The sequence below is a fragment of the Melanerpes formicivorus genome, unplaced genomic scaffold, assembly GCF_026170545.1.
Source record: "Melanerpes formicivorus ecotype bairdi unplaced genomic scaffold, bMelFor1.0.p_v2 SCAF_6, whole genome shotgun sequence".
Lineage (NCBI taxonomy): Eukaryota > Metazoa > Chordata > Aves > Piciformes > Picidae > Melanerpes > Melanerpes formicivorus.
The window spans coordinates 9,305,650-9,332,916 of record NW_027142358.1 but is presented as its reverse complement, the minus strand read 5'-3'; the positions used below and the strand labels follow the sequence as shown (position 1 = coordinate 9,332,916).

Genomic DNA, 27,267 nt, shown 5'->3' with positions numbered 1-27,267 from the left:
GGACTTGATGATCTTTGAGGTCTTTTCCAACCTTACTGATTCTATGATCATTTAACATGAAATAATAATAACATCCCAAACAGAAAATGAGTTTAGTGGCATCCAAAAAAGAGCAGCCCTTGCTCCCTTCTCACTTACAGAGTGCATTTGACCTTTGTTGGTAATTTTCAATACAGTTTACAGTTTTGTTGCATTTATCAAAATCTACCGTAAAAGACAATGTTCAACAAATAACCATCAGTCATCACAGCCTGCTTTCCTCTGTGATGACTTCATTGTAAAACTGTTGGAATGACAAAATACAATTCTTGCATTCAGTCCATGTGAAAGAAAAAAAAGTTCTATATAAGGAAGAAAAGAAGATCTAGTAGTAAATTTAAGAATTGAATCACATTAGTCAATTATATCATAAATTGCAAGACCATGCAATATTCTGCTTTTACCAAAAGACCAGTTCCTTAAGCACAAAGTTGTGCTAACCTGGAAAGTCTAAATTTGCAAGCAAAAGGCAAATATAAAGGCTGGCATGTGGTTAATACATACCGTAGTGCATACAAGACAGTTCCATTAGGGTATATTCTTATAAGACGATTTTCAACAGTGATGTCATGAAGAAAAGACTTTTTTGAATCTACTATGAAGGTGTCTGGTACCCAAAGCATTTCTACAAGACGACCATCTAAGCTTAAACTCTTATTACCATCGAAACAAAGTCTCTCATCAGTCCATCGCTGCCTTAGAAATATGGTAGCCGTGTAATCCTGAAAGAGAAACCCAAAAATGATCATACAGGCCAACCCTTTATTATATCCTGATTTATAAAAGCATATGGAAGCAGCTGTTGTACAGAAACAGCCTGTGACTCTCCACATACCCATTCTTAAATGCTGGCACTCATAGCAGTTGGACTGGCTCTTGTACTGCCAAACTTTCCAGCACTTGTTATGAAGTTGATATCATTAAGAAATATTATCTTGAGTAGATTTTACTGCCATTGGAATTTTACAGTAAAAGCTGATGGTCTAAGTCTGGAAATATAAATCAGCTGAAGTCATCAGAGTTCTGTAAGCAAATAATCTGACTCTGTAAACCTTTATGTTTGAGAATGATTTACAAGTGGCTGAAAAGATCATTTTGTTCACATTAAAAAATTGCATTATTTGGTAGTTTAAGACAGCTTTGTGAAAAGCTGTGTAAATTCAGATAGACAAAAGTGCAAAAGAAGTTAGTGAAATGGGAAGGGAATCTGCATCTTTCAGCACAATTTATCCTTTCAGCATCACAAGGGCAGTAATTTATCCACACTTCAAATGTAGCTCTCATCTCAATTCACCTTTAATTCAGATACGTCTTGTCATTAAGATTAAAATCACACTATTTATTAGCACTTCTTTAAAAAGAAATAGAGTTTACAATATGTTTTTATCAGCATAAATTGATTTTAAGTTCTGACCTTACTTCCTCCTTGCTAAATACTACCTAATGCTTACTAAGGACAGAAGAATTACAGCATTCAACTTCCGTGGATGCCTGAGTAATGAAATGGTGAGGTACTTTTCACATATACACCTATTATGATTTTTATTTCTTTATATGTTTACACACTTTTATACACATACACAGCACAAAGTTTTCTAACACTGAATAGCTAATGAATGAATTTTGTCTTTTACTTCTACACACCAATGGAGCCTCTTTAATTAGATACGTGTGTTACATTTCATAGTTTGTTCAAAAAATGTAATGAAACACAGCTGGAATAAAATAACATGTGACAGTAACAATAAAAGAGGAAAGCCAGTGTGAGTCCAGCTGTGTCTAATTACAAGGAAAGGGAGTGGCTTCAGTGTCACATGAATATATCTCAAATTTTCTGAAATGCATGAAGATTTTGATGTTTCACCCAGAAAATAAATACTTCTCTACATGCCCTTTATTAAGATTAATCCTTGGCAGCAGAGTTCTGTTTGTGAGAGGTGTGACCTGCATCTGCATTTCTATGCTTATTATTAGTGATTCAACCACTCTCTGAAGAGAAAAAATACAATTCCATCTCCTAACACACATTGACTGCACAAGGAGAAAAGCCTCAGTCACATTGCCAGCAGCAGTAAACACAAGATATTAGCTTATCAAAAACAAACAAGCAAATAAGATTGCAAAAGCTACAATACCATATTTATTTCTGATATTGTATCTATGCTTGCAATATCCAGGCTCATTCCAATTGACACAGGACCATCTGCAAAAAAAAAAAATATTAAATTAATAACTAGAGCAGGTCAGAGTCTAGCACACAGCTCTTTAATACTCAGAGTTCAGGGGAACTGTTTACAAAATCTTTTACAGTGTGATTTAGTATTATTATTATTATTATTTTTCCCCTAAGTGTTTAGCAACTACTTTTCACAGGAAACATTCCTCAAATTTAGATTAGGAAAGAATTTTAACCATTTTGTAAGCAAAATATAATATTCCCAGACTAACATTGTCTTGGTTTTAATAACCATCCTTTATTGATGAAATATTTCCTGGTTTGCATGAATTTTTTTTTCTGTCTTCCCCTCAACCCCCCCCCCCCCCCCCCCCCCATAAATAAAGTTCTGTTGAAAATGCAGCAAAAATGCAGCACAACAAGCTGTGGAAGGTATAATCCCCATGGTACATCACACCCTTCTGCTCTGAGGTGCAGAGCAGTGGAAAGAATTCCTCCGGTTGCAACATCTGGTCCATCAGATGTTAGGGAACTAAGGAGTTGCTCTTGGCAATGTCACATGAGAAATATGCAGATGGGAGAGCTGAGTGACTTTATTTACTGCTTATTTAAGAATGTATTGTCTATATTGTGTCACTGTATTTTAATATCAAGATTTTGACCATTAGCAGCTAAAGTGATTTGGCTACTTCAGAAATTTCATTCTTACAATATTAATATCAGCTGAAGGTTTCTTCAGTGTGATTAAACAGCTTATCTAAGGCATTGTAATCATGTTATTGTGAAGACAGCATGTGAATGTGCATTTCACAGTGTCAGAAGGAAGATCACCAGCTGTGCACTTTGAAACACAGGATATGTGTAAAGCTTTCCTGGAAACAAGACATTATTCCTAGTTGAGTATGTGCAGAATCATTAACAGAGTGCATGTACAAGGAAAGTCAGATTACCTAAGTGCATCTTGCCAAGTACTTGAGAAGCAGAGAATGCAGTACCCAGAAATGCAGAAGTAAATTAGATGAGATCTGTGTAGCTGATGATGCCAGTACATCACAGCCACAACGCCAAAACCCACATTGCTCCTTGCAATGCATCATGTACACAGCTCTGATACACTGCCAAATGGCATCTAGAGGGCCCAAATCTATCCCACTGAGTAACATTAAAATAAAAACCCCAGTCATTCACAGTGGTATCAGTGCATTACTTCAGTGGGTTTTTACAAATGATATTTTTATTGATAGGAACAATGCTTGATCCCCACCTAGTTAAGGTGATACAGCAAGTTCACCAATGACACCAAGCTGTGTAGTGCAACAGACACACTGGAGGGAAGCGATGCCATCCAGAGGGACCTTGACAGGCTGGAGAGGTGGACCCAAGCCAACCTCATGAGGTTCAAGTGCAGGGTCCTGCAACTGAGTTGCAGCAACCCCAAGCACCAATATAGGCTGGACCACGACTGGTTTGAAAGCAACCCTGAAGAAAAGGACTTGGGGGAAGAGATGCTCAATGTGAACCAGGAGCGTGCACTTGGATCCCAGAAAGCCAAACAGATCCTGGGCTGAAGGTTGAGAGAGACGATTTTCCCCCTCTGCTCAGTGAGACCCCACCTGGAATACTGCATCCAGTTCTGAAGCCCCTATTACAAGAAGGATCTGGACATGCTGGAACATGTCCAAAGGACCACAAGGATGATCAGAGGGCTGGAGCACCTCTCCTATGGAGACAGACTGAGAGAGTTGTGGCTCTTCAGTCTGGAGAAGAGAAGGCTCCAAGGAGACCTTCTTGTGGCCTTCCAGTATCTTAAGGGGACCTACAAGAAAGCTGGGGAGGGACTTTTTAGGGTGTCAGGTAGTGATAGGACTAGGGGGAATGGAACAAAACTAGAAATGGGTAGATTCGTATTGGATTTTAGGAAGAAGTTCTTCACCATGAGGGTGGTGAGACACTGGAACAGGTTTCCCAGGGAGGTGGTAGAAGCCCCATCCCTGGAGGTTTTTAAGGCCAGGCTGGATGTGGCTCTGAGCAACCTGATCTAGTGTGAGGTGTCCCTGCCTATAGCAGGGGGGTTGGAACTAGACAATCCTTGAGATCCCTTCCAACCCTAGCAATTCTGTGAGATTAGGAGAAAAGTTCATTGCAGTATAATCAGTTCTACTGAGAGGAAAAGCTGAATTTCCAGGAAAACTGCTGAAATTAAATTAGCATTAATTTTTCTGGAATCATAGGCACAGCACTTTTTGTATCTCTCCCTCATGAAAACTCTGCAGCAAGTTACATCCACTCAAATACAGCAACAGGGAGAACTTGTGGGAAAAACAAAACAAAACCAAAAAACCCAAAGCCAAACCAAACACACCAAACACACCACACCACCAACAGCAAAAACCCAACACACACACACACCCCCCCAACAACAAAACAACACAACAACAACAAACATTAAAACCTCTGTGTCAAAACCAGGTCAGCAGACCAGATGAGGCAGTCATTCCAACATTTCCATATGTTTGGCAGGAATTGTGTGTATAATGACAATGATCTAAAAATATTCAGAAGAAAACTAAAGACAATCTGTCCTGCATCACTAAAAGGATTCTTCAAAACATGGCAAAGAAATGCCAAAGGCTGGGTCTTATTACACTATCAAATGAACATGAATATCAATGAAGGTAAATGTGTGTATAAAGACTGCTGCCTTATACACTTCACTGATATTCACAGTAGTCCCATATGGGAAAGGAGGCAGAAGAGTGGCAGACATTATACCTAAAAATTAGGTTTAGATCACAGCACTGATCACATCCTGTTAAAGGTTATACCAACAAAGTCAACCACCAACAAAGTCAACCACCACTGTGTCACATATGTATTTATAATTCTGAAGACCTAATACTTCCATTTAGGTAGACCACCACTGTTAGTATTAGCCATTTTCCACTTAGGGTAAAAGAACTGAAACAGTTCAGAAATATCTCAGGAGGATGGCTTTTTGAATAACAGAATGTTAGGGACTGGAAGGGACTTCGAAAGATCATCTAGTCCAACCCCCCTGTCAAAGCAGTATTACCTATATTCCGAAGAACACTTCATCCTGGCAGCAATACTGGACAGAATACTATGTATGCAATGCTAACAGAGAATTACAAGGAAAAGGATTACTAGAAAAATTTATTATAATTTAATGAAAAACTGTTTCTGTCTGCCTGATTAGCAGCTTTGCTTTGCTTATGAGTACTTTGAGACTCCCAGATAAAGTGATGTGTTATGCTGTAATTTTTTTTCAGGGCATTTAATTTCCCTCTGCAAGACAACTTTCTTGGCAAATATGTGAAGAGTCTGGACAGATTAAGATAGGCTTTCTGACAGATCTCAGCTGTTGGTATGAAAGACATCAGAAGACAGACCCATTTCTAGAAGGAATCAGCTTCAATCCCATTTTCCATTTGCTCACATCAATGATCTTTAGACAGTGATGTAGCTTTGCTAATACAGTTTGTGGACATGATAAAAATTGGTGTGGATCATAGTAATGGCTTGTTAAATCATTTGTCAAGCAAGCATATTTTAACAGCCAATGTAAGCAGTTAGTGTGGGGACAAATAACACAGGCACCACGTACAGGATAGGAAACTATCTTGGCAAGCGGCGCTTTTTGGAAGGGCTTAGAGCTTGTCACAGATAATCATTTTGATGTGATCTTTCAGTATTATGGTTTGGCAGCAGCACTGTTGCAATGGGAAGCAGTACACAGGATTAAGTTATCTTGTAATCTAGACTGTATTGGCACGACTGTTATAAGATTACTGTGACAAGACTTGTTTTCCACATTTGAAAAAAAAATAACATTAAAAAAATGTGTGAACAGCAGACAGAGTTCAACTGAGAGAGGGAAAGGTTTCAGAGCACAAAAAACTTTGGAAGCTCACTATCAAATCTTGTAACATGAAAATTATCCATGTCCTCAAAGAGAAGACAGAGAGGTATAGAATAGAATGCACCGGGTTGGAAAAGACCTTCGAGATCATCGAGTCCAACCTATCACCCAGCATCAGTAAGTGCACAGTAAGGTTACTCAGTAATAAATTGTATGCATTTTCTGACAAAGCAAAGTGAGATCCCAGTTTATGGAAGCTGGGGACAACATGAAACTTCAAATGAATTGATTCTTTTTTTATCCCTCTAACTTAACTTGCTAACTGTTCATTATTTAGAGTCACTAAAACTCACTGAAAACACCAAGCAACAAAAAGAGGCCTAAAAAACACCACCACCAAAGAAAAAGCCCAAACAAACAAACAAACAAAAAAACCCACAAAAATGCACAAAACTGCCACAATGAAAAATAAAAGGAAAAAAACCCAAACTGTCCTGCATGCAGGATGCTGGGCTTTGATGACACCGATAGACTCATGGGTGTCTCTTAGTTCCATGGTAAAGGAAGGGAAATCTACATTACCATCTGTATGCTGAAATTCAGGTTTTGCATCAAGTTAGTGATTTATTAAATCACAATTTTTGAGTATCCAGCTGGAATTCAAAAAGATGCTCCTTTCCAATATTCAATTGGCCAAATATATTCTGGGCTTTTTGCCTTTCTCTGAAAGATTAGGCGTTGGCTCTCTGGTACATAAAGCAGTCTTTAGATGATGATTTCGTATTTCTTTCTCTTTTACCCTGTGAGCTTGTCTCACTAAATCAAAGGGACTCTGACACAGCTAACATTCTGATATCTCCTGGTCTTTTTTAGGGGTAAACTGTAAGCTTCCAAGGATTAAAATGCCTTTATCTAATTAAATTCATAGAATTTAATATGAAAGACAATTGAGGGGAAAAAAATTATTACTTCTCTTTTACAGAAGTTTGGGCTCAAAGATTTAATTCCCTTTCTTAAATTTAAACCTTAAAACCACAAAGTGTATTACTCATTACAAAGCTAAAGAAACATAATCTTTTAAGTAGGCATTAGGATCACTGATTTAAGCACGGCACTTTTCTATACCACTTGAAAGGATCTTCCATATTCAAATATACTTAGCTGTGACCTTTTTGTGGTCTCTCTCATTTTAATTAGAACACTTAAATTACCAAATTTAATCACAGAATGAAATCTATTTGTGTAAAATTATTTACAAGATTTTATGCAATCTTTAACAACTCCATGAACCTTATCCAGTTCTCACGGAAGTCAGCAAGAATTGCTCGTTAAGTCAGAGAGGTCTGGCACAGCACCTGAAGTTATAAAACTGGTCTACACAGTTCCAGGAGAAAACCTGATGTAGAAATCAGCTTATATTGCTAAGAAAAAGCGTTGGGGTTTTGCAGCACGTTTAAGAGAAATAACTGCATTTTTAAATCCCTTATGTCAGCTTTTCTATAGAAGACTTTCAGGCACATGTTCAAGTCCAGAATGGATATTTTCACATTGAGTACTATCTAGTAACATTGGATTGTAACATGAAATACTCCTATAATAAAAAATGTCTAAAATCCTCCCAGATTAGGTAATTTTTTTAATTCACTAATGGAATTTCCTGCATATAGGTGTTAAAATTAACATTTGTTTGATGAACCAGCTCAAAGAGGGATATTAAAATGCCACAGTTAAGGAAAGAGAACATTCTTAATAATAACATTCCAATGAGAGCAGAGCTACATAACTAGTCCACCTGGAATTCCTCTGTACTAAACATGCAAAAGTACCTCTGTCATTTGGTAACTGGTATGCGTCACCCATCATAGACAGAGATAAAATGATCAGTCTGTTTTTTCTCTGCAAGATTGGACATATGAAGACTACTTCCAACTAATCTAATTTCAAGCACCTAATTTAAACACCTTGAGATTGGAATTAGTCTGTATTGGGTATAAATGTCAGTGTTTGGCTAGGAGGAGTCAGGAGGGAGATGGCAAAAGGTGAGATTAATCTGGGTTTGAAGTCTAGAAATCTATTGGTTCCAATACATGCAAGGAGAGGAGAAGACAATTTTTATGTTGCTACGCAGAGTCATAGGATTCAAATGAAAAATAACTTCACAATCCTTTCATTAATTTACACCAGTTGATATGTATCTGCAAAGGCAATTTCCAGTCACCTGCCAGTCCCAACACAAGGACCAAACACAAACAAAAAGGTGAATGAAGGGTTTGTTAAAAAAAAGAAATTATAATATGTCAATAAATCCTCTGGACTAGTCAATATTTCTCTTTTTCTGGCCTTGGGGAAAACCAGCCTTCATTTTATGATCATTTCTTTATAGCTAATATTTTCTTTTTAGTATTAAAACAATGTTTTACTAAATATTAAGGAATTCAGCATCACTGATTTTGTAATAATATGATTGGATCTTGGCAGGATGTATCACTTAAAAAAATAAAACCCTGTTTGCTGTCTAAAAGAAAAATTTCAAGGGCAAATATCTCTGAGATTGAATTATTCTAAAATTCAAGATCTCCTCTGCCCTTCCCACAAGATAAAAATCAAAATCACATTTCAGTGGTCCAATATGCCTAGACAACATTAAGTTCAATGCACTCCCTATACCAACAACAAATAATACCAGCTAGTTGTATGACAAATTTCTTCATGCATGTTTATGAAGGCACAGGACAAAAATGTGCACAATTTTAAAAGCTACAGAAGCAGCTTCACTAACTACTTAACAGGTATGCTTCAGCCATTGATATAATTCTGGGTAAAGTCAGTTATCCTGAAAACCTTTTCACACACACAAAAAAACCCAGATATAATTTACACCAGCTGCTGGCAGATAATATCCCTATAAATAAGGAATATGCCACGTGAAACAAAGCTAGGATAGCTGTGGTCACACAAATCAATCTAATCCACTGATTTGTCAAGATGAAAATTTAGGTGGTTTATTAGCTCTGCTTCTGAGAGGAGAAATAGATTCTCCAAGACCTGAATCTCATCCAAGCTGCAGCCCACTTTGCCAGTTACAGAGAGGGAGATAGACAGATACCACCCCACTCTGAGCAAACATGCCTTTATCACATAGAAAATGATCCCAAAGGATTTTGCAAAAAGCTGCATCTCCAAAAATCGGGAAGAACGCTTCCTGGGTCATCTTAGTGTAAAATTGCTTCTACAAAAAGGGAATTCCTTACAAAATCACCAATGCTACGTTAAGAATTGTCATCAATAGACTGTATTTTTCAGAGTCTCATCCTATTCCTTCTACAATAGGGCTAATATAGAGCCATGAAGAGATGCAGTGTTTACATGACTGAGCTGTGGCGAGCATATGCAATAATGCTGGCAGTGTCTGGAAGTGCTAAACGGACTCTCCATATGACACAGACTTGCTCTGTGCTTCAGCTGCTCTGGGATTTCCAGGCAAACACAAAGTCCTCAGAATCCCTCTGAAAAGAAAAAAATAATCCCAGGCACAAAGAGAGCTATAGTCTTGCTGCATTACAACAGCTGAGGAAAATAAATAAATAAATAAAAAGGCTCACATTAGAGAAGGAAGATTCATAACTCAAAAGCTTTAATGTTGCTCTAAACTACTACCACAGAATTTTAGAATGAAATTCTGTTTGCTGTTTCCCAATGCACATCCATCATAGTAGTGCAAACATATTTCTATTGCTAGCATGTAGTAATGAATGAAAGATATTAATGGCCATTGAACACAGTTATTTTCCATTATGCATCCTCTCCAATGAGAAGGAGTTTGTTTACTTATTAACATTACTGCTGAAAATCTTCTTAGACCATGTAAATACTTTATAGTAGTTACATCAGCAGCGGAGACAAGCCCTATGAGGAGAGGCTGAGGGAGCTGGGGTTGTTTAGCCTGGAGAGGAGGAGGCTCAGGGGAGACCTTATTGCTCTCTACAACTACCTGAAAGGAAGTTGTAGCCAGGTGGGGGTTGGTGTCTTCTCCCAGGCAACCAGCACCAGAACAAGAGGACACAGTCTTAAGCTGCATCAGGGGAGGTTTAGGCTGGATGTTAGGAAGAAGTTCTACACAGAGAGAGTGATTGGCCATTGGAATGGGCTGCCCAGGGAGGTGGTGGAGTCACCATCATTGGAGGTGCTCAGGAGGAGACTTGATAGGGTGCTTGGTGCCATGGTTTAGTTGATTAGGTGGGTTGGATGATCTTGAAGGTCATTTCCAAACTGGTCTGGTCTATTCTATTCCACAGTAACACCAAACAACTGAAATAGTTTTCCCTTTCTCTTAAGCCTAAAATTCTTAATATTTTTTTTATTAAATGGATTCAGATACTTCACATGAGATACTTACTAAACAGGTTGAGCTGGGAAACTATTTAGTTGATCATTTTAAAGCAGAATATAAGGGCATATAAAGGCCTTCATTTGAAACTTCTAACATTTCTCAATATGTAACATCAGAGCTATTGCTACCAATCACTCTGTAAGCTGATTTTCTGATAGAAAGGTGGTGCTGAGAATCTATTTCAGAGTTCCACAGCAGCTCCAGGCAGTGCAACCCCACCTTATAACTTCAGGATTTCTGAGACATGTAACAGCCTGATTCAAGCAGGGAAAGTGTTTGTCACTGACATTTCAGTTCCCTGATGCCGATGGCCCAGCAGTAAAAGCAGCCTTAGTGCAGTAGACTGTGTGGGTCTTCCAACATGATGACCATGGCCTTTTGACTCAGGGAACTGATGTTTTCAACTCATTTTCGTTCACAGCTCTTCAGTGAACCAGTTCAGTGACCTTTACAACTCAAGGCAAGCAGCATTTATTAAATATTTCTCTTGCAATCTTATAGCAAATGCACATAACACTTGGTATAGTCATAAGATTTCATTATTCGTTTATTAAAAGTTTAATATATAAAGCTTTCTCATATTTAATTAATTTTATAGGCATTATTTAGGAAATTAGAGGAAATCATGCTTTTAAATAGGCATAGTATTACAGCTTATTTCACAGAGGACGCCTGAACATCAATAGCCAAGTTTCTAATAGAGTCATGAAGCCTTGCTCATGGATGTCTGGAATATATAAGTTTCCCCTGGGCCACAAAAGCTATTATTCTATATCTTATTATATCATAGTACACCATATATAATCAGATCAGTCCCTGTCAAACACTGGAGAGGAAAAAAAAAAGGTACTATGAAAAAACCTGTGTTTCAGACACAGCATCATGTTATGGCTCAATCTTATTCAAACTGCTTTTCTGCTTACCATCAAAAAAAGGACGTAGATACTTGTTGTAGCCTTTTATTATTTTTTGTATAGTTGGAGGTAGAATTTCACCTTTTCCCTCAGCTTCAAGAATTTGCACTGACCTAAAAGGATTAGGAAAGGTGAGAATGTTTTAGCAGAACATCATTGATTATAGCAGAGATGAAAAAATGTGAGATTACTGATGATTACTGACCATCAGATAACATATCATGAAACGTTTGGATGTTTGCATTTCACAGCACTGTAAAAAAATAATATTGTAGAAAACAACAGGGTTTATAATCTGCATTATTATCTTACTTGGAAATAAATATTACTTTTATATCTTAAAATCCGTAATTTCTTGATAGAAAGAGTTGAATCTTCTTTAATGCCTTCTCTGTAAATAGAGCATTATTGTTGTAACCTAGAAATGCAGGAGAAGCACTGAATTGTTTGTTCCAGCATTTAAAATTAAGCTTCTCTTTATATAATGAAATACATTCAATTTAGCTCCTGGAGAGACACAGAAATCAGTCTCAAAGATTAGGACATAAAAACACTTTCAAAATCCTGCTTTTACAGCACACATTTTAAACACGTAATGAAAATAATCCTGTTGGGCAAAATCAGTGAAGTATAATGAGAATGGAAACCATTTCTTTGTCCAGAAACAGCTACCAATATGATCCACAGAAATAACTTATAAATAATGACAAAGCCCATTTTTGCCCTGGAGCCCCTGCAATAGCCTCATTGCGAGGATGAGTAAAGGTACAAAGGAAGATATGTGCATTTGAATTACCGTGCTTTACTCGGATCACATCAGGATTCATTTTTGCACATTCTCCCCCTTCACCTTTCATGGGTCTTGATGGTTACCAGCTGTGGGAGAGATGCCTGGAGCCACTAAGGGCGGTTACACCATAGGTAGCTGTCCCATAGCAAAAGATACCATGCTTTGTTCTCCATTTTTGCCTAACACCTTGAGATTGCAAGAATAGTGTGTTCACTCATCATAGATTCTTCATAAATTAAGCACAAGTGGTACTGATTGCTCATTGCCAATGATTTGGGAAAAGCCAGGTTATAGCTGTTCTTTGATTATGAAGGCAAGACAGAGAGCAGCTACTTATATACCCACAAGGAGAGAGTATATTTGGTTTTCATACCACACACATGAAAAGTAACTGGTTCCTAAGAGTGACTACTTGAACTCCTTAGCTCTTCTAGAGTACTTACAGGAGCTGTAGTGTGGTGACTCATCCACAGGGAGAAGGATGGAAATACAACTCATGGCTAAATGGACACGTATTTTATGGTCATCACCGATTTTTTTCATAGCTTCATAGTTTCATAGTTTCATTCAGGGTTGGAAGGGACCACAAGGATCATCTAGTTCCAACCCCCCTGCCATGGGCAGGGACACCCCACACTAGATCAGGCTGGACAGAGCCTCATCCAGCCTGCTCTTAAACACCCCCAGGGACGGGGCCTCGACCACCTCCCTGGACAACGCATTCCAGGGTCTCACCACTCTCATGGTGAAGAACCTCCTCCTCACATCTAACCTGAATCTCCCCACCTCCAGCTTCATTCCATTCCCCCTAGTCCTAGCACTACCTGAGATCCTGAGAAGTCCTTCCCCAGCCTTCCTGTAGGCCCCTTTCAGATACTGGAAGGCAACAATTAGGTCACCTCGGAGCCTTCTCTTCTGCAGACTGAACAGCCCCAACTCCTTCAGTCTGTCCTCATAGGAGAGGTGCTCCAGCCCTCTGATCATCCTTGTGGCCCTTCTCTGGACACGTTCCAGCACCTCCACATCCCTCTTGTAATAGGGGCTCCAGAACTGGACACAGTACTCCAGGTGGGGTCTCACCAGGGCTGAGTAGAGGGGGAGGATCACCTCCCTCGACCTGCTAGCCACACTTCTCCTGATGCAGCCCAGGATCTGATTGGCTTTGCGGGCTGCAAGTGCACACTGAGAGCTCATGTTGAGCTTTTTGTCCACCAGCACCCCCAAGTCTCTCTCTTCAGGGCTACTTTCCAGCCAGTCACTGCCCAGCCTGTATTTGTGCCTGGGATTGCCTCGACCCAGATGCAGGACCCTGCACTTGCTCTTATTGAACTTCATGAGGTTGGCCTGTGCCCACCTCTCCAGCCTGTCAAGGTCCCTCTGGATGGCCTCCCTTCCCTCCAGCGTGTCTGCTGCACCACACAGCTTGGTGTCATCAGCAAACTTGCTGAGGGTGCACTCAATGCCACTGTCCATGTCCCCCACAAAGATGTTGAATAAGACAGGTCCCAGGACTGATCCCTGAGGGACTCCGCTTGTCACTGGCCTCCACTGGGACATGGAGCCATTGACAGCCACTCTTTGGGTGCGGCCATCAAGCCAGTTCCTTATCCATCTAGTGGTCCACCCATCAAACCCATGTGTCACCAGTTTGGAGACCAGGATGTGGTGCGGGACAGTGTCGAAGGCTTTGCTCAGGTCCAGGTAAATGACATCAGTTGCTCGCCCCTCATCTATTAATTTTGTCACCTGCTCATAGAAGGCCACCAGGTTGGTCAGGCAGGATTTGCCCTTGGCAAATCCTCACAGAGCTGCTTCTGAAACGTCTTACTCTTCCTACTGGTGTTGCTGGGCCTCTACAGCTTTCCAAAGCTGCTCCTTTGATTTTAATTTTACTGCTTTTTCAGGAAAGCTTTTTTGGGAAAGCACTTGAGCTGTTCTGTCAGAAACTGGATTTCACCCACTATGAATAAGCCAGTACCTTAGATTGGCAAAATTTAAGCATCAAGTTGGTCTCATTGAGTACACATGGCCAACTGTGGTTTTAGATGTGGTGTCTACTGTCTTGAAGTGCTGTTCCTGCTGTGCAATTTTTCTCTTCCACAGAACCTAATCCTCCATAAGTGGCTGGTTTTCCTTACCAGTCTCATAACTCATCTAGCTTAGACATTTATATCATCCTATTTATCTCCATTATTCTGACCCTGATTTTTATTTCTTTATTGCTAGAGAGCTGTATAATTACTTTTCTTAATCCTCAGTGTGGTCTCAAGTGATGCCAGCATTAAAATCAGGCATATTTCTCCTATAAACTGTGTTCTAAAAAAAAATAATCCCAGACACTTTGGGTTGGAATGTGAATATAGATATAAAAAGGCCAGGTTTATGTTGCACAGAAGTGTTGAAACCAGAAATGTACTTGATTTTGTACTTGCAATAGGTTTTGGTGGGTTTGTTTGCTTACATATGGTTTTAACAAACTGTTCAATGACCTACTCTAGTCTACTTTCACAGCTTTGCTGGGTTGTTCTTGAATAACTTTCACATATTGTGATACAATAAAACAACGCTTGCCTCTTGTCCGCTGCAAGGGTGTTATGTTCTGCTGATCATTAGCAGCTCTGTTCCGAAATATATCTTAAATACTTTCCATTATTGCATGGAAGTCCTTCCCTTAAATTGCCTTTTAGGTAATTCTTGATTTCCCTCATTAACACATGATGTGTAGCCTCCTATCATTGGTCTTTCATTTTTACAGTTAAGAACTCGTTGTCACGAGAAAGCTGTTGTGCAGAAACTGAGGCTGTGAATTAATTGGGCACTGTGTCTTGTCTGCTATTTTGCAATACAATCTTTGGGAAGTCCTATCAGAGTAAGCCAATATAAGAAAGGAATATGATGTTTCCTAAATGTGAGTTACTCACCCTGGTAACTTTGGGGATACTCATAAGCAGTTTGCCAGTGTTGAAAGTGGAAGAACCTATAGCCGCCAGGTGCCTCAAGTGGTTTTGCTTATCTACATTTTAATGAAGGATGACCTGTTTCCTTTAAAGTGCTCTTCTGTTTGCATGCTCCATTCACAATTAAGCAAGAGCAAGCTCCCAGCTGCACACATTCTGGTGTTCTGTCCTGTAGCCTTATGCAGAGATCATAAAGGATAAAACCAGAAGCTGAGACTCATTCCTCTTATGCATGAGCCTCTTCTCATCAATGCAACTAAGCTTCACTTTTATGCATTTGTGTTATTATGTTTAACTGCCTGGCATGCATCTAAATATGAAATTGTCTTGAAGCAGCTGTTACAGCCACCAAGGAGAGAATAAATTTTACATTTATCTGACAGTGAGAAATATCTATCTATTCTGGGTTGTCATGTATAATAGATGTTTTAAACTCTTCAGATTCAGGGACCTGTGTTTGCTTTTATAAAAGCTTAATTATAACTATTTAATTTCCTTAGTTATTCTTGTAGCTCAAAAACTTAGCATTTGTTTACAAAATAGGCTAGACCTGGATGGCACAACAACTGCTTGTTACTTAAGATATTTTCAAGTCAGTGTCTTAGCAGAATTCTATAACTGGAGGGGGATAAGGGAGCGTCTGCCCTAAAGAGGAGTATATGTCATCCCTTAAAACAAAAGTACAGTCTAGACATGTATAGGAATATCTTTCCTGGCTATTTTTTGTCAGAAGTTATGTGTCATGAAAGAAGCAAAAACACCTTAGAACTGAGAGAAGGGAGAAACAAAATGCCAAACACAGTCTGAGCAAGCTTTTGAAATACCCCCCTCAGGAAAAGCTAGGGAGAAAAGACACTTTTCCGGCAACCAATGACAGGCAGAGGGTTTACAGATGCAAACAAAGGTGTTATTTCTTGTTTCATACTTGACTGCTCAAGGATACAGGATTTTGTATGATCTTTGTAGATAAACTGCAGTAGAATCACCTAGATCACTGATTAATTCTCTGCTTCAAAATAGGCAATACTATCATGGGCGTTTTCTGTTTACTGGTGAGGTAGAAACAGTTGCTTCCACTTACCAGCACATTATTTGTTCATTCCTGTAAGTGCTCTTAAACTCAGACAAAAGGAAAACCAAATCCTGCAATTTTCTTTATCTGACCCTATATTTAATATCTTTATCAAAGATCTGGAAAGGGGGATTGAATGCACCCTCAGTAAGTTTGCAGATGCCACCAAGTTGGGAGGTAGTGTAGTAGACCTGCTTGAAGGCAGGCAGGCTCTACTCAGGGACCTGGACAGGCTAGATCAATGAGCCAAAGCCAATTGCATGAAATTCTACAAGGCCAAGTGCTGGGTCATGCACTTGGATCACAACAATGCAATGCTACAAAGAGAGTGACTGGCAAGATGCCCAGCAGAGGAAGAGACTAGGGGAGTGATTGTCCCCCTATACTCAGCACTGGTGAGGCCACCTTGAGTACTGTGTTAAACTTTGGGGCCTTCACTGTAAGACACTGAGGTGCTGAAGGACCTCAACAGTGACTGAGAGAACTGTGGTTGTTGAGTTTGGAGAAAGGGAGGGTGAGTGGAGACCTTATCTCTCTCTACAACTACCTGAAAAGAGGTTATAGCCAGGTGGGTATTGGTCTCTTCATCCTAGAAACAAGGGATAGGATGAGAGGAAATGGCCTCAGGTTGTGCCAGGGGAGGCTTAGATTGGATATTACAAGAAACTCCTTCACTGAGAGGGTTATCAAACACTGACATAACCCAACCCCCCACCCCGAGATGTGGCTGAATGCCCTTCCCTGGAGGTGTTATTTCTGTTTCAGTGCAAAGCAGGACGGTTTGGAGTTTTGTTTTAAACAGCACTTTCACTAAACCTTCCCAATTTCTGTACTGGAAAAAGGTGCTTGTACAGCTACACATCAGCTTGGCTGTGAGCTTCTCAGCTTGTATTTGTTTTTTTTTTTTCTCCACAGCCTGTGTTTGGATTTGGACACAACATGATCAGAGGAGTTCAATGCCATGCACTTGTGTCCAAGCTAAACAGATGTTGTGCGTGCGTATAACTCCCATGGAGACTGTTCAGGAACTGTCAGTGCTTCTGGATGCTCTTAACTATGTGTTGCTGGAAGAGAGGATTCACAAGGTCTACCCAATAATGATAAAGGCAATTATGTTCTGAATAGGCTGAATACCTTGGGGAATTTTGCCACCTTGTTACTTAGATGCCTCTAGAATATTGTTGGTCTAGCAGTCTTCTATTATTGCAAAATACTGAATCATCCAATGATTGCAGAGTGTAGCAAATCACAGCTGACAAGAAAGAAAGGTAGCATTGGAGCAAGTGTGTGCTCAAGACAAAGATCTCTTTGTAGTACTGGAGAAGGTAGGAGAGATGTGTGTTTCAAATTCCCTTTCAGAGGACTATTCTCACAGCCAATTGGAGGCTTTATCTAAACGTGTGTTTGCACACCCACTTGAACCAAAGCTCAGGAAGAATCTTATCTTGAGGAATTTACTGGGAAACCAAATAGGTTGGGCAATTCTACACAACAAATTGGCTAATAGACTTTAAATGTTTCAGTTAAAGGTGGTAATGACAATGTTTAACATGTCCCTGCTTGCATTTTCTTATTTGAGTTACTTACAAAGATTTTTTTTTCCCCTTCCCTGAATACTCTTTGTAAGGGGAATAGATTTTATACTTATCCATTTTTTTTTTTCTTTTAAATGGTCATGGCAACTGCAGTTAGCAGGGTTACTTTTGTATACAAAAGGAATCAGTTACAATTTCACCTTCCAGCTTAACACAACTCAGCTTTTCTCAAGATGCCACAACTTCATCAGCAAAGAATTGGAAGACAACGTTTTAAGAAGGTAATTCTTTTTAAGATAGTCTCCTTTAGTAATGAAAGTGCAATTACCTTGAGCTTATAGTACATCTAGGTGGACTGTGAGCTGTGCTTTGGCAAGTTGCTATGCTCCAGGCAAGGACCACATGCCCTTCTAAATTTGCTAAGTACTTGATATGATATTCACACTCTCTACACAGTAACTCTTGATTTGAAGGATCATTTTCTTAAGCTAAATTCTTTTCTTCCCCTTCCCACCTCCACCCCCTCACCTCCCCATCGGTTTTCATCAATCAGGGCAACCGAGATGATTCATGAAAGAGTTCAGTCCTGTATTTCTGTTGATATCCAGGGTGGTGAATCTTCGTAAGCCACAAGATTCAACTGTCAGGTAGGTTTTGGCTTTGTTGCCTGGTCTGATATATTTCTAATTAGAAGTAAATGGAGTATAAACCAGGTGATACTATTGTGCATAAAGGAAATAACATTTTTATCAAGTATTCCTTACCTACACAGCACCAACAGAAAGAAGATTCTGGGACTGCAGCATTTAAGCCTGCACATCATCAGATATGGTTGCAAAAGTTCTTGTAGCACCTGAAAAAAAAAAGAAAATGTGCAGAGGTAATGTTTTGCAGCACATTTGCTTTTCAAATACACAAACTTCACAAGGATTTCAACACTAGAGATATTTTATCTTGAATAACTGCTGCTATAAGTATGTTATTAAATATCTCTGATGATAAAAACCTGAAAACTTCTTTAAAAAAAAAAAAAGAAAAAAGAGAAAACACACACAAAAGAAACCCCCACACAATAAAACCTCACCATGGCAGCAGCAATAATTTAACTTGCCAGTAGAAGATGCATTCCAGTATGCTACAGCTCTTTCATTTTTGCATCTGTCCTTTACATAGTAGGAAAAGTAATTGCTTTGAAAAAAATAGTTCAATCATGTGCAAGACGACTCATAAACACTGAGGGCTGTCTCTGCTATTCATACCTGTAAATGAATTTATCTCTGGCAGCACAGTGCACTCCTATAAATGAAAAATATATAACCTCATCCTAGAACACATAGGTATTTAAGAGCAACATCTCTGATGCATGGGTAATAACAATACCTATGCTACATATCTTGGGTAAGCTTTTTTGTTAATGAGAAAATTTGAAACTGTATGTTTTGACCTCTAGATATTAATAGAAGATCCTTTGACTGTATGTAAATAATCATATATTACCACCCACATTCATCACAATGTTTGGCTGAGGCAATATGTTTTCTTCTGGGTCAGATTTCTTTGATTTTGTCAGTATGATTCACATCCATAGTGGTTATTTTAAGTAATCTGTCTGCTCTGTAATCCATTTCTGAGTGGAGAGAGTATCAGTCAGTAGTTTAATGCAGTCAGGCAACAGATCTAAAATTCAGGCTGTGCAATCTTTTGCTATATTTTATCAAAGCACTGAAGTGTTATGTGCAAGACTTGCTTTAAAACTTAAAAAAAAAAAAAACACACAAAACCCAACACAGCAACCCTACATGACAGGAACATTACTTACCCTAAGATAGCCTTTAAATGCTAATAAATATAAATGAAATAGCTATTGTAGGTTTTAGGAAAGACTAGTCGAACAATACTATCTTCCATGCCCAGAATCAATTTGAAAGGAGTCTCCTCCACTTTAATTTCGCAATGAATTACTGGCAGTAAAGGATTTGAAACTTCAGAATTTGAAGCTTTATTTCACCACTCTTTAGTGATCAGTACAAAATGTTAGCAAACCTTTTAACCCCACAGTACTTTCAGTCCTTAGTTATACTTAGAGCAACATTAGTGGTATTTACTCCAATTAATGCAATGTGAATGGCACCTGACATGTCACTTCACCACTGTTACATATAAAATAATTTATTAATGTGTTAAAAAAAAATAAGAAGAAGAAAATAAAGCCATTCTGATATCTTTTTAAACAAGTGAAAAAAAAAAATCTGTGTCTTGAATACTTTAAGCATACACTAGTCTGGTAAATATTAATGTCAAAATAAATCATGCACTCCTACTGACTTCCACAGAAAATCATGCATGAGACATTAAGAGAGTCTGTAAGAAGAAGATACAGCACAAATGAGCAGATGGTATTGTCAACATTGCTCTCTAAATACCGATTCTGTAATGCTTCTGGTGCATACTGTCGAATCGCTTTTGCATATCTCATTTTGGGTTTGGATGGATATGTTCTATATTCACTATCTTTATCTCACAGGAAAAGACACCAAAAATAAGTATTATCTTTCTGGTTTCCCAGAAAACCTTTTACTGGCTTCACAAGTACTTCATAAAGCTTCTTTTATATTTAGCCTTTGAATTGCTACTATGAGCTCCTAATGTGTTTGAAGATCCTTTATAAAGAGATTAAGGAAATCTACAGATATTTCTGTGCTCCTTTGCTTCTAGTTTTTACAGCACTGAAGACAAAAATTAATGGATTGATTACTAATCTCTCTAAAGCAACTGGTTTACCTTCAGATCTTAACCCACATCCAATTTAGCGATTTTATGGAGGGAAGGGGTGAAGAATTTTAGCCTTTAACACATGAAAGGTCAAATCCATTCTATAGTGCACCAATTAATTTGATATGCTTAGGAAGAAAGTATGGAAATGGTAGGAATGAGAGGATCTTGTATTTCTTATAGAGAAATTATGATCAAGAAATCTAATTGCCATGTCAACTGGCAGTCCATCACTGGGGCACTGCATGCCAGCCAATGAATAGAATTGGGTAGCTATTGAAGTCTTAAGCAGTTTCACATTTAATACTTAAGCTGGGTATAAAAATAACTGCTGCAAATGCATACATGCTTGCACGCACACACACATTTTTCTCTGCTGTCTTTTTGTTGTTGGACTCACTGAGCTGTTTTTTTCCCATTGAAAAGCCTGCCTCTTGGCATGTTTGTACATCTGGATCTTTCCTCTGTCATGCATTTCTTTATCAGATGCTACACACTCATAGCAGGATTCCTTCCTGCATGTGCAGACCTTACTAAACACTGATGTTTAAAACTAGTTCAGCAGGATCCATATTCTTCCTCTTTCTCAGAGCTCAGAAAAATATACATAACCTGTTCTCTGCAGGAAATTATCTAGCCATTTGGTTTTACCGGACAGGCTACATGCTGTGCAGATTATCCTGCATATATTAACACATCTTCATGTTCTAAACATATCATTGAGCAGTTGAGGCAAAGGTAACAAATATCTGACTCATTTTCCCATATGATGAGACAACAACAGTTTCTACCTTGAGTCAGATCAGATTAGGGCTTTAAAATAGTATCTAATGTTTGGACATTTCTCCTTGGAGTTAAATATCTATTCAGCATGAGAGGAAAAGTGAATGACGCAAGTTTCACAAACCTGAGACTGAAATGTAAGGAGGCAGAGAAGTGGCAAAGTAGTAGCAATACCTTAAAATTTCACTAGAAGTTGATTTTGTGTGAAAAAAATCAAAGGATAAAATGCCTGTTACACTGAAGTATCCTATTCACAAGTAGACAGATGCATGAAAAAGACTACAAATAATTAGAGACAGCACTTTGTCCTATAGTAATGGCCATGTACCCGAGTTCCCATGGCTGCTGTTGCAGGCATCTAAAATTGCGTGTAGAATTATCTTAAGATAAGTCAACAGTACTTTTACAGACAGATAAGCTAACTTATCACTGCAGTTGCATTTGACTTCTGAATTCAAACTGTTGAAATGTCAGCACCTTTAAGTGTTTTACTGAAAAGCAGCTAGAAATCCGGGAGGGAGTCTGCAAGACTGCCAAAGTGTAACTACCACCCCTGCTCTGCACAATTCTGCTTGCAATGTGTACTACAACTGCTGCATCGCCAAGGAGTGTTCTTTACTCCATCCTCTGGTTGTTAGATCAACACAAATCAATTGGAAACAAAGCTGAAAATACTGAAGACTCAGTGGGAGAAAGGGAGTGGATATGTGGAAGGCAATCACACAATGAAGATTCAGCTGTAGCGAGGTAGAGAGATAAATGGAAATACTCCTCCAGGATATGGCTCCAGAATGCTACTGTAATGTCCAGATTCTTTCATTATTCTTTGCTCCTGCCCTTGCTTCTTGCAAATCATCACATGAGTCTGTATTGCCATCTTCACTGGCTTCTCCAGTTTTGAGACATTTTCCTTAATCTTCTTATTTCCAAATGGCATAAATATTTTTTTCTTTTATCTCCTCTCAGCTGTGCACAAGCAACAAGTGAAAATAAAGGGGCAGTGGGTAATTTTTGCTTATGAACTGCACACAACCAGTTGGCAGTCACTGACAGACAGCATTTTGTGGAATAAAGGTGCCATGCTTTATACTTTATACATGTCTTTTTACTAATACAGATGCATATCAATAACAGCCTTGGTATTATGATTCTTTTTAGGTCTCCCTAAAACACATAAGTCATGAAAGAGAAGAAAATGCAATTCTTTCACATAGTATTTTTCATGGTAAGATTGATTAATACTGCAGGGACTATGGTTTGAATGAAAAGCAGCAAGAATATTTTTGGGGGGAGGGAAGGGGAGTGGTAAATTAGAAAGACAGAATAAAACCCATCAGCAAAACCTTGGGTGTAGCTGGGGAATTGACTGATGAAGGTGGACCAGTGCATTTTTCTGCATCCTATTTAGAAGTGGCACCTTCTTATTTGGCTGACAAGCTGGCTCTTGGCATACCAGTTAGCTTGTTTCTAAACCCTAGGCACATTTTATTTTGCCTAGCATCAACATAAACCACACAGTCTCCTTGGGCAAGTAAGCAAAGTTAGATTTCCTTGGTCCACGGAAAGTAGCTGTCTTGTCATGTTTTCTTTGCAGGGATAGGCAGCATGAGGGCCATCTGTGGTGACAGCGTTACATTAGCAATTGGATGAAAGTTTAGTTGCTACTGTTGATGCATCTAGCAATCGTTCAAAGTGCAATGCTGGCTCCAGTTATGCTCTGATGTTCTGATCAGTATGTTGTCACATGTGCCAGGTAAAACAAATAGCTGAAAATGCCACTTTCTTACTCAACAAATTGCCTCAATCTGTACAACATCTTTCTGAGGTTCTGTGCTTTGAGACTTCTTGTTCAAAGATATTGTTAAACAGCACAAGGTCATATCATTAAAATAAGTAGAAGGAATTAAGATTCACCAGAAATTAAAGTCTGCTTCTCTGGTGCAGCAAAATGAGCCATAAATGAAACTTAAGAATTAAGCATTGCTTCTAAATGTACAGCTGCCTATTTCTGACTGTTTGAGAGTCTTTAAAATGAACCTTAATCAATCTGTATGACAAATTGGTTCATTTATTTTAAATAAATAAATAAATTAGCACAGCAAGACTTCAGCCTGTATCAAGAACAACTGAATGCTGCATTTCAATATAATTAATAATATACAAATTAATATATAATATCACTGTCCTCAAAGCACACTGCAAGGTCATAAGCTAGGTCAAAGAAATCCATTGTTACAGCCATTTATTATTTTTGTTTAATATTGATACTTCTAACCTGAAAAGGAATCAGGACTGCTAATTAGTATGCTGCTAATATAGTAATAAGTATATGAAAGTTAAACGTAGTTGTTAGGGACATTTTCTGCTCTTGACTAAGATCTGTGCTTCTCACCATGTTCTTGGCATTATCAATTTCATAAACATCAAAGCCTCATAGTGGCTTATATAACCAATAATAGGATTATTTTATCTGTTGTTGTTTTCACTCTACACTTACTACAGATTAGTCTGTCTTGGGTTAGCTGAGAAGCAGGGTAACTGGCAGAGGTGTTGTTGATGTTATACGATTTTCCTGGAAAATTTAATTTCAGATTTATAACAGTGTTTAGGATGGCAACACGACTCCAGCTACCTTCATGGAAGAAGTGTCAGATGTCTTACTTCCAACCAGCATAAACCTGAACTGAATGGCTTTAAAATGTACAGAAATTGATGTAGTAAAAACCAATCATGGAATAGGTTTTAATAAATTAATGTGCTCATGTGACTGCTTAAACACAGCACTCATTTCTATTCGATTGAAAATCACTAGAAAGTGTCCCACAATGGCTATTTTCTAGTAAAAAAAAAAGACAGAGGATTAAATAATTTATCTCTGCCTTGTTTCTAAAAATGCCTTTATATAGCTGACATTGAAATCACAACAGATCACTGGTGCTTGAATCTCCGTTGATGATTACTGCCATTTCTAATTATCCAAATTAATCAGAAGTTTGTGGGGTTGGCAATGATTACTTATACAAGTATATAGACTTTTAAAATTAAATCTCTTGCTCTGTACATCCCAGCTATGCTGCCTGTGCAGCTGGACCTCTACATACACCTGCATACGTTTGCATCCTCTTGTATCCAAACACAGGTCTCTCAAACCTGAGATCTTTACAGGCTTTTTAAGGTCAGCACTCCAATATCTTCCCACACTGAAACCCATGGACTGTAAGGGATCATATTCTGCCACACCAGTCTATCCTCAACATTCACAAGTCACATGTGGTTATATCAGAGCAGAAAAGAGTAGAAAGGTGCTCAACTTTCATGCAGTTTAAAGAATGCATATGTTTGAGTCAAGTCAAAGAGGTAGGCAACCTTCAGAGGCTGCAAATGATGAATGAAACCTCAAAGGTTTTCACTTTTCAGAAAGGTGAAAACAGCCTTCATGTGCCTAAAACTGATGGCTTGGTGGTCTCCCACCTCCCAGCTGAGACCTGACAGCTACCTGGATGAGCACTTTCAGTCACCTAATTTCTAAAAGGCACCCACAAGTCTGCCTGAAAGCAGACACAGTGCTACTGCAGCACTGCTGCCATGCTTCAGTAGTTACACAGACCAGGCTAACTTGTTTATGTAGCCCACAATAACATGGAGCCACAGTTTTGCTTGGGCTCTATCAAAACATATATGATTAACACAAATATTTGAAAATCCAGAAAGTCAGACAGAATATGCTGGTTCAAATTAAGAAAGTAACACTTGATTTGAAAGACAAGTGAAATCACCTCTTTCTGATGTCAGCTTAGTTTATTGTTCCTTATGAAAGCTAACAAAGCTAGAACTTCCAAGCTCTTAACTGGGAGGGGAGCCTCCTTACATAGAACCTGACATTTGTGAGCTTTACTCAACATTCCCCTGTTGTAGAAACTATCTACAGCTAAGACCAAACTAATCTGCCTGCAGCTTCCCCTCATGCAGCCTCTGGCATAGGAGAATGAGGGACATCTCACTATATGTCATTGAACACACACCTGAGGCTGTGAGGGAAAGATAATAGCCCTGCAGTAGCAGATCAGATTAAATCATATCCATCTTCCCTTCACATTGATTACTTTGCAATGCATCTTGGACTTACGACAGAGAATCAGCCACCTGGTTTGCAATTAATTTTGTTTATAATTCCAAAAGTTTGTTTAAGGGGGAAAGGGGAAGAAGGGAGGGAATACCACCCACTGATGCCTTGTTTTCCATGTATGTTATTAACCTGAACCACAGCTTTTTCCTGTTTTGAGTGTTCTTATGCACGCTCATAAACCTCCCGAGAAAGTGCTCTTTTTCTTGGGACACCTAGTCACCAAACAGGTACTTGTCAGTGTGAGTCAGAGCTCTGTAAATTCTCACTGAATCACTAAGCGTCCTGTAACCAGGAGATTGTTACAAACTAACAATTTTGAGCAGTGCAACAGGACGGAAGACTAGCAAGGAGAAAAATCAGTTTTCAAGGCAGCTTTTGCATTTGAAATGAACTTGCACAAATTAATGTAATAAAAATTATTCAGTAGAAACATATATTAGCAAATTATAATCATGGGGAGAAGGGGGGAAGGGGATGCTTTTAATTGCATAGTCATGCAAAACTGTGAATGCTCTCAAAGTCCAGTGCCCTGTGCTCCACTGCATACTTTTGTACCTACCAAGGCTGAAGTCAGAGAGGTTGTTGTGACTGAACTCAAAGTCAGCAGGAATTCAGTCTAAGAGGAAATCTCAAGAGGGGCTTTGAAAGAATGTGGCATTTTTCAATAAAGTATGTATTGCAGATTTTATTTTCCACTAATACAGATTTAACTAATCCTCCCATGTGGTAAGTGTGTGACCAGATCTTCCTTTTCTTTATGTACATGGTGCTTTAGCTTTATTCTACAACAGTCATCAGAATCATCTCAACTTCTGTTGGGATTAAAAGCAACCTTTAAGAACACTAGCATAAAGTTTGAATAGACATTGAAATTCTTCATACAGGTGATTTATTTTTAATGTAATTAGAAAGAGGCCTGCTAGGGAAATAAGACTCCCTCATTTAGTTCAATTATTTCCTTTCACCATGACTCAACAACAGGTTTAATCAACACGTTTTATTTTCATTCAAATATTGTACACTTTTTAAAGTACTGGCACATTGCTAATCTACATATTCATTCGAGGTGAGATAGAATAGAATAAACCAGGTTGGAAGAGACCTTTGAGGCCATCGAGTCCAACCTATCATCCAACACTATCTAATCAACTAAGCAACTAAACCATGTCACCAAGCACCCCATCCAGTCTCTTTCTAAATACCTCCAGTGATGGCAGATTTGGAGGGGGAGGGGGGTGGGGGAACTGGCTTTCAAATTATGTTTCTGGAAGAAGTTTCTCCATATGCCATCCACTGCTCTTTAAAACAGGCTTCTCAGATTTGACCTGTTTCTTTAACAACAATCTGAGTTGGTCTTCGATGCTTTAAATCAGCAGAATGCAAGTTAATAATGCCTCGGAGTGGGAAAAAAACTAACATTGAAATATAAACAAATAACAACAAAATTCTAGCTGAGGGAGAGGAACGAGAAGGGAAGGCAGGTGTCCCGCGGGAGAGGAGCAGTGCTGGGGAGGGGGTGATAAGGTGCCAACGTGCCTTACCTGCAGCCGGGGCCGCGGCCCCTTGGCGGCAGCGGCGGATGAAACGCAGCGGCCGCCCAGCTCCGTGCAGCCTGGCAAGACTGCCGTGCGCTGTGGGACTGTGGGTTCGAGCCCGCCCACGGCCGGGGTGGGCGTCAGTGAGGAAACCCCCCCCCCGTCGCCTACTGCTAGTTGGGGCCTCGCAGGTGCCTCTAAGCAGCATTGTCCCTTTCCTGCCACGCCTACTTAGCTCTCTCTTTCACTTACACCCCTTTCCAGTTTCTAGTGTGTCTGGGGAGAAAGGATGCTGGAG

The 27,267-nt window shown here is 39.0% G+C and overlaps 1 protein-coding gene across 2 annotated transcripts in view; it reads right to left on the bottom strand.

Moving 5' to 3' along the window:
* The window catches only part of LOC137441797 (gamma-aminobutyric acid receptor subunit pi-like), a 49,966-nt gene extending 22,912 nt beyond the window's left edge, over positions 1-27,054 (bottom strand). The window contains exons 1-5 of one of the 2 annotated variants that reach the window (XM_068139603.1): positions 26,976-27,054; positions 18,518-18,606; positions 11,409-11,512; positions 2,175-2,242; positions 544-761 (exon numbers count right to left, since the gene is read on the bottom strand). In XM_068139603.1, coding sequence (XP_067995704.1) covers positions 544-761; positions 2,175-2,242; positions 11,409-11,512; positions 18,518-18,576 — 449 coding nt within the window. In that variant the 5' untranslated portion in view covers positions 18,577-18,606; positions 26,976-27,054. Of the gene's footprint in view, positions 1-543; positions 762-2,174; positions 2,243-11,408; positions 11,513-18,517; positions 18,607-26,975 lie in introns of those variants that run through there. The other variant, XM_068139604.1, reaches the window with a different exon arrangement.
* Positions 27,055-27,267: the final 213 nt, after the last annotated feature.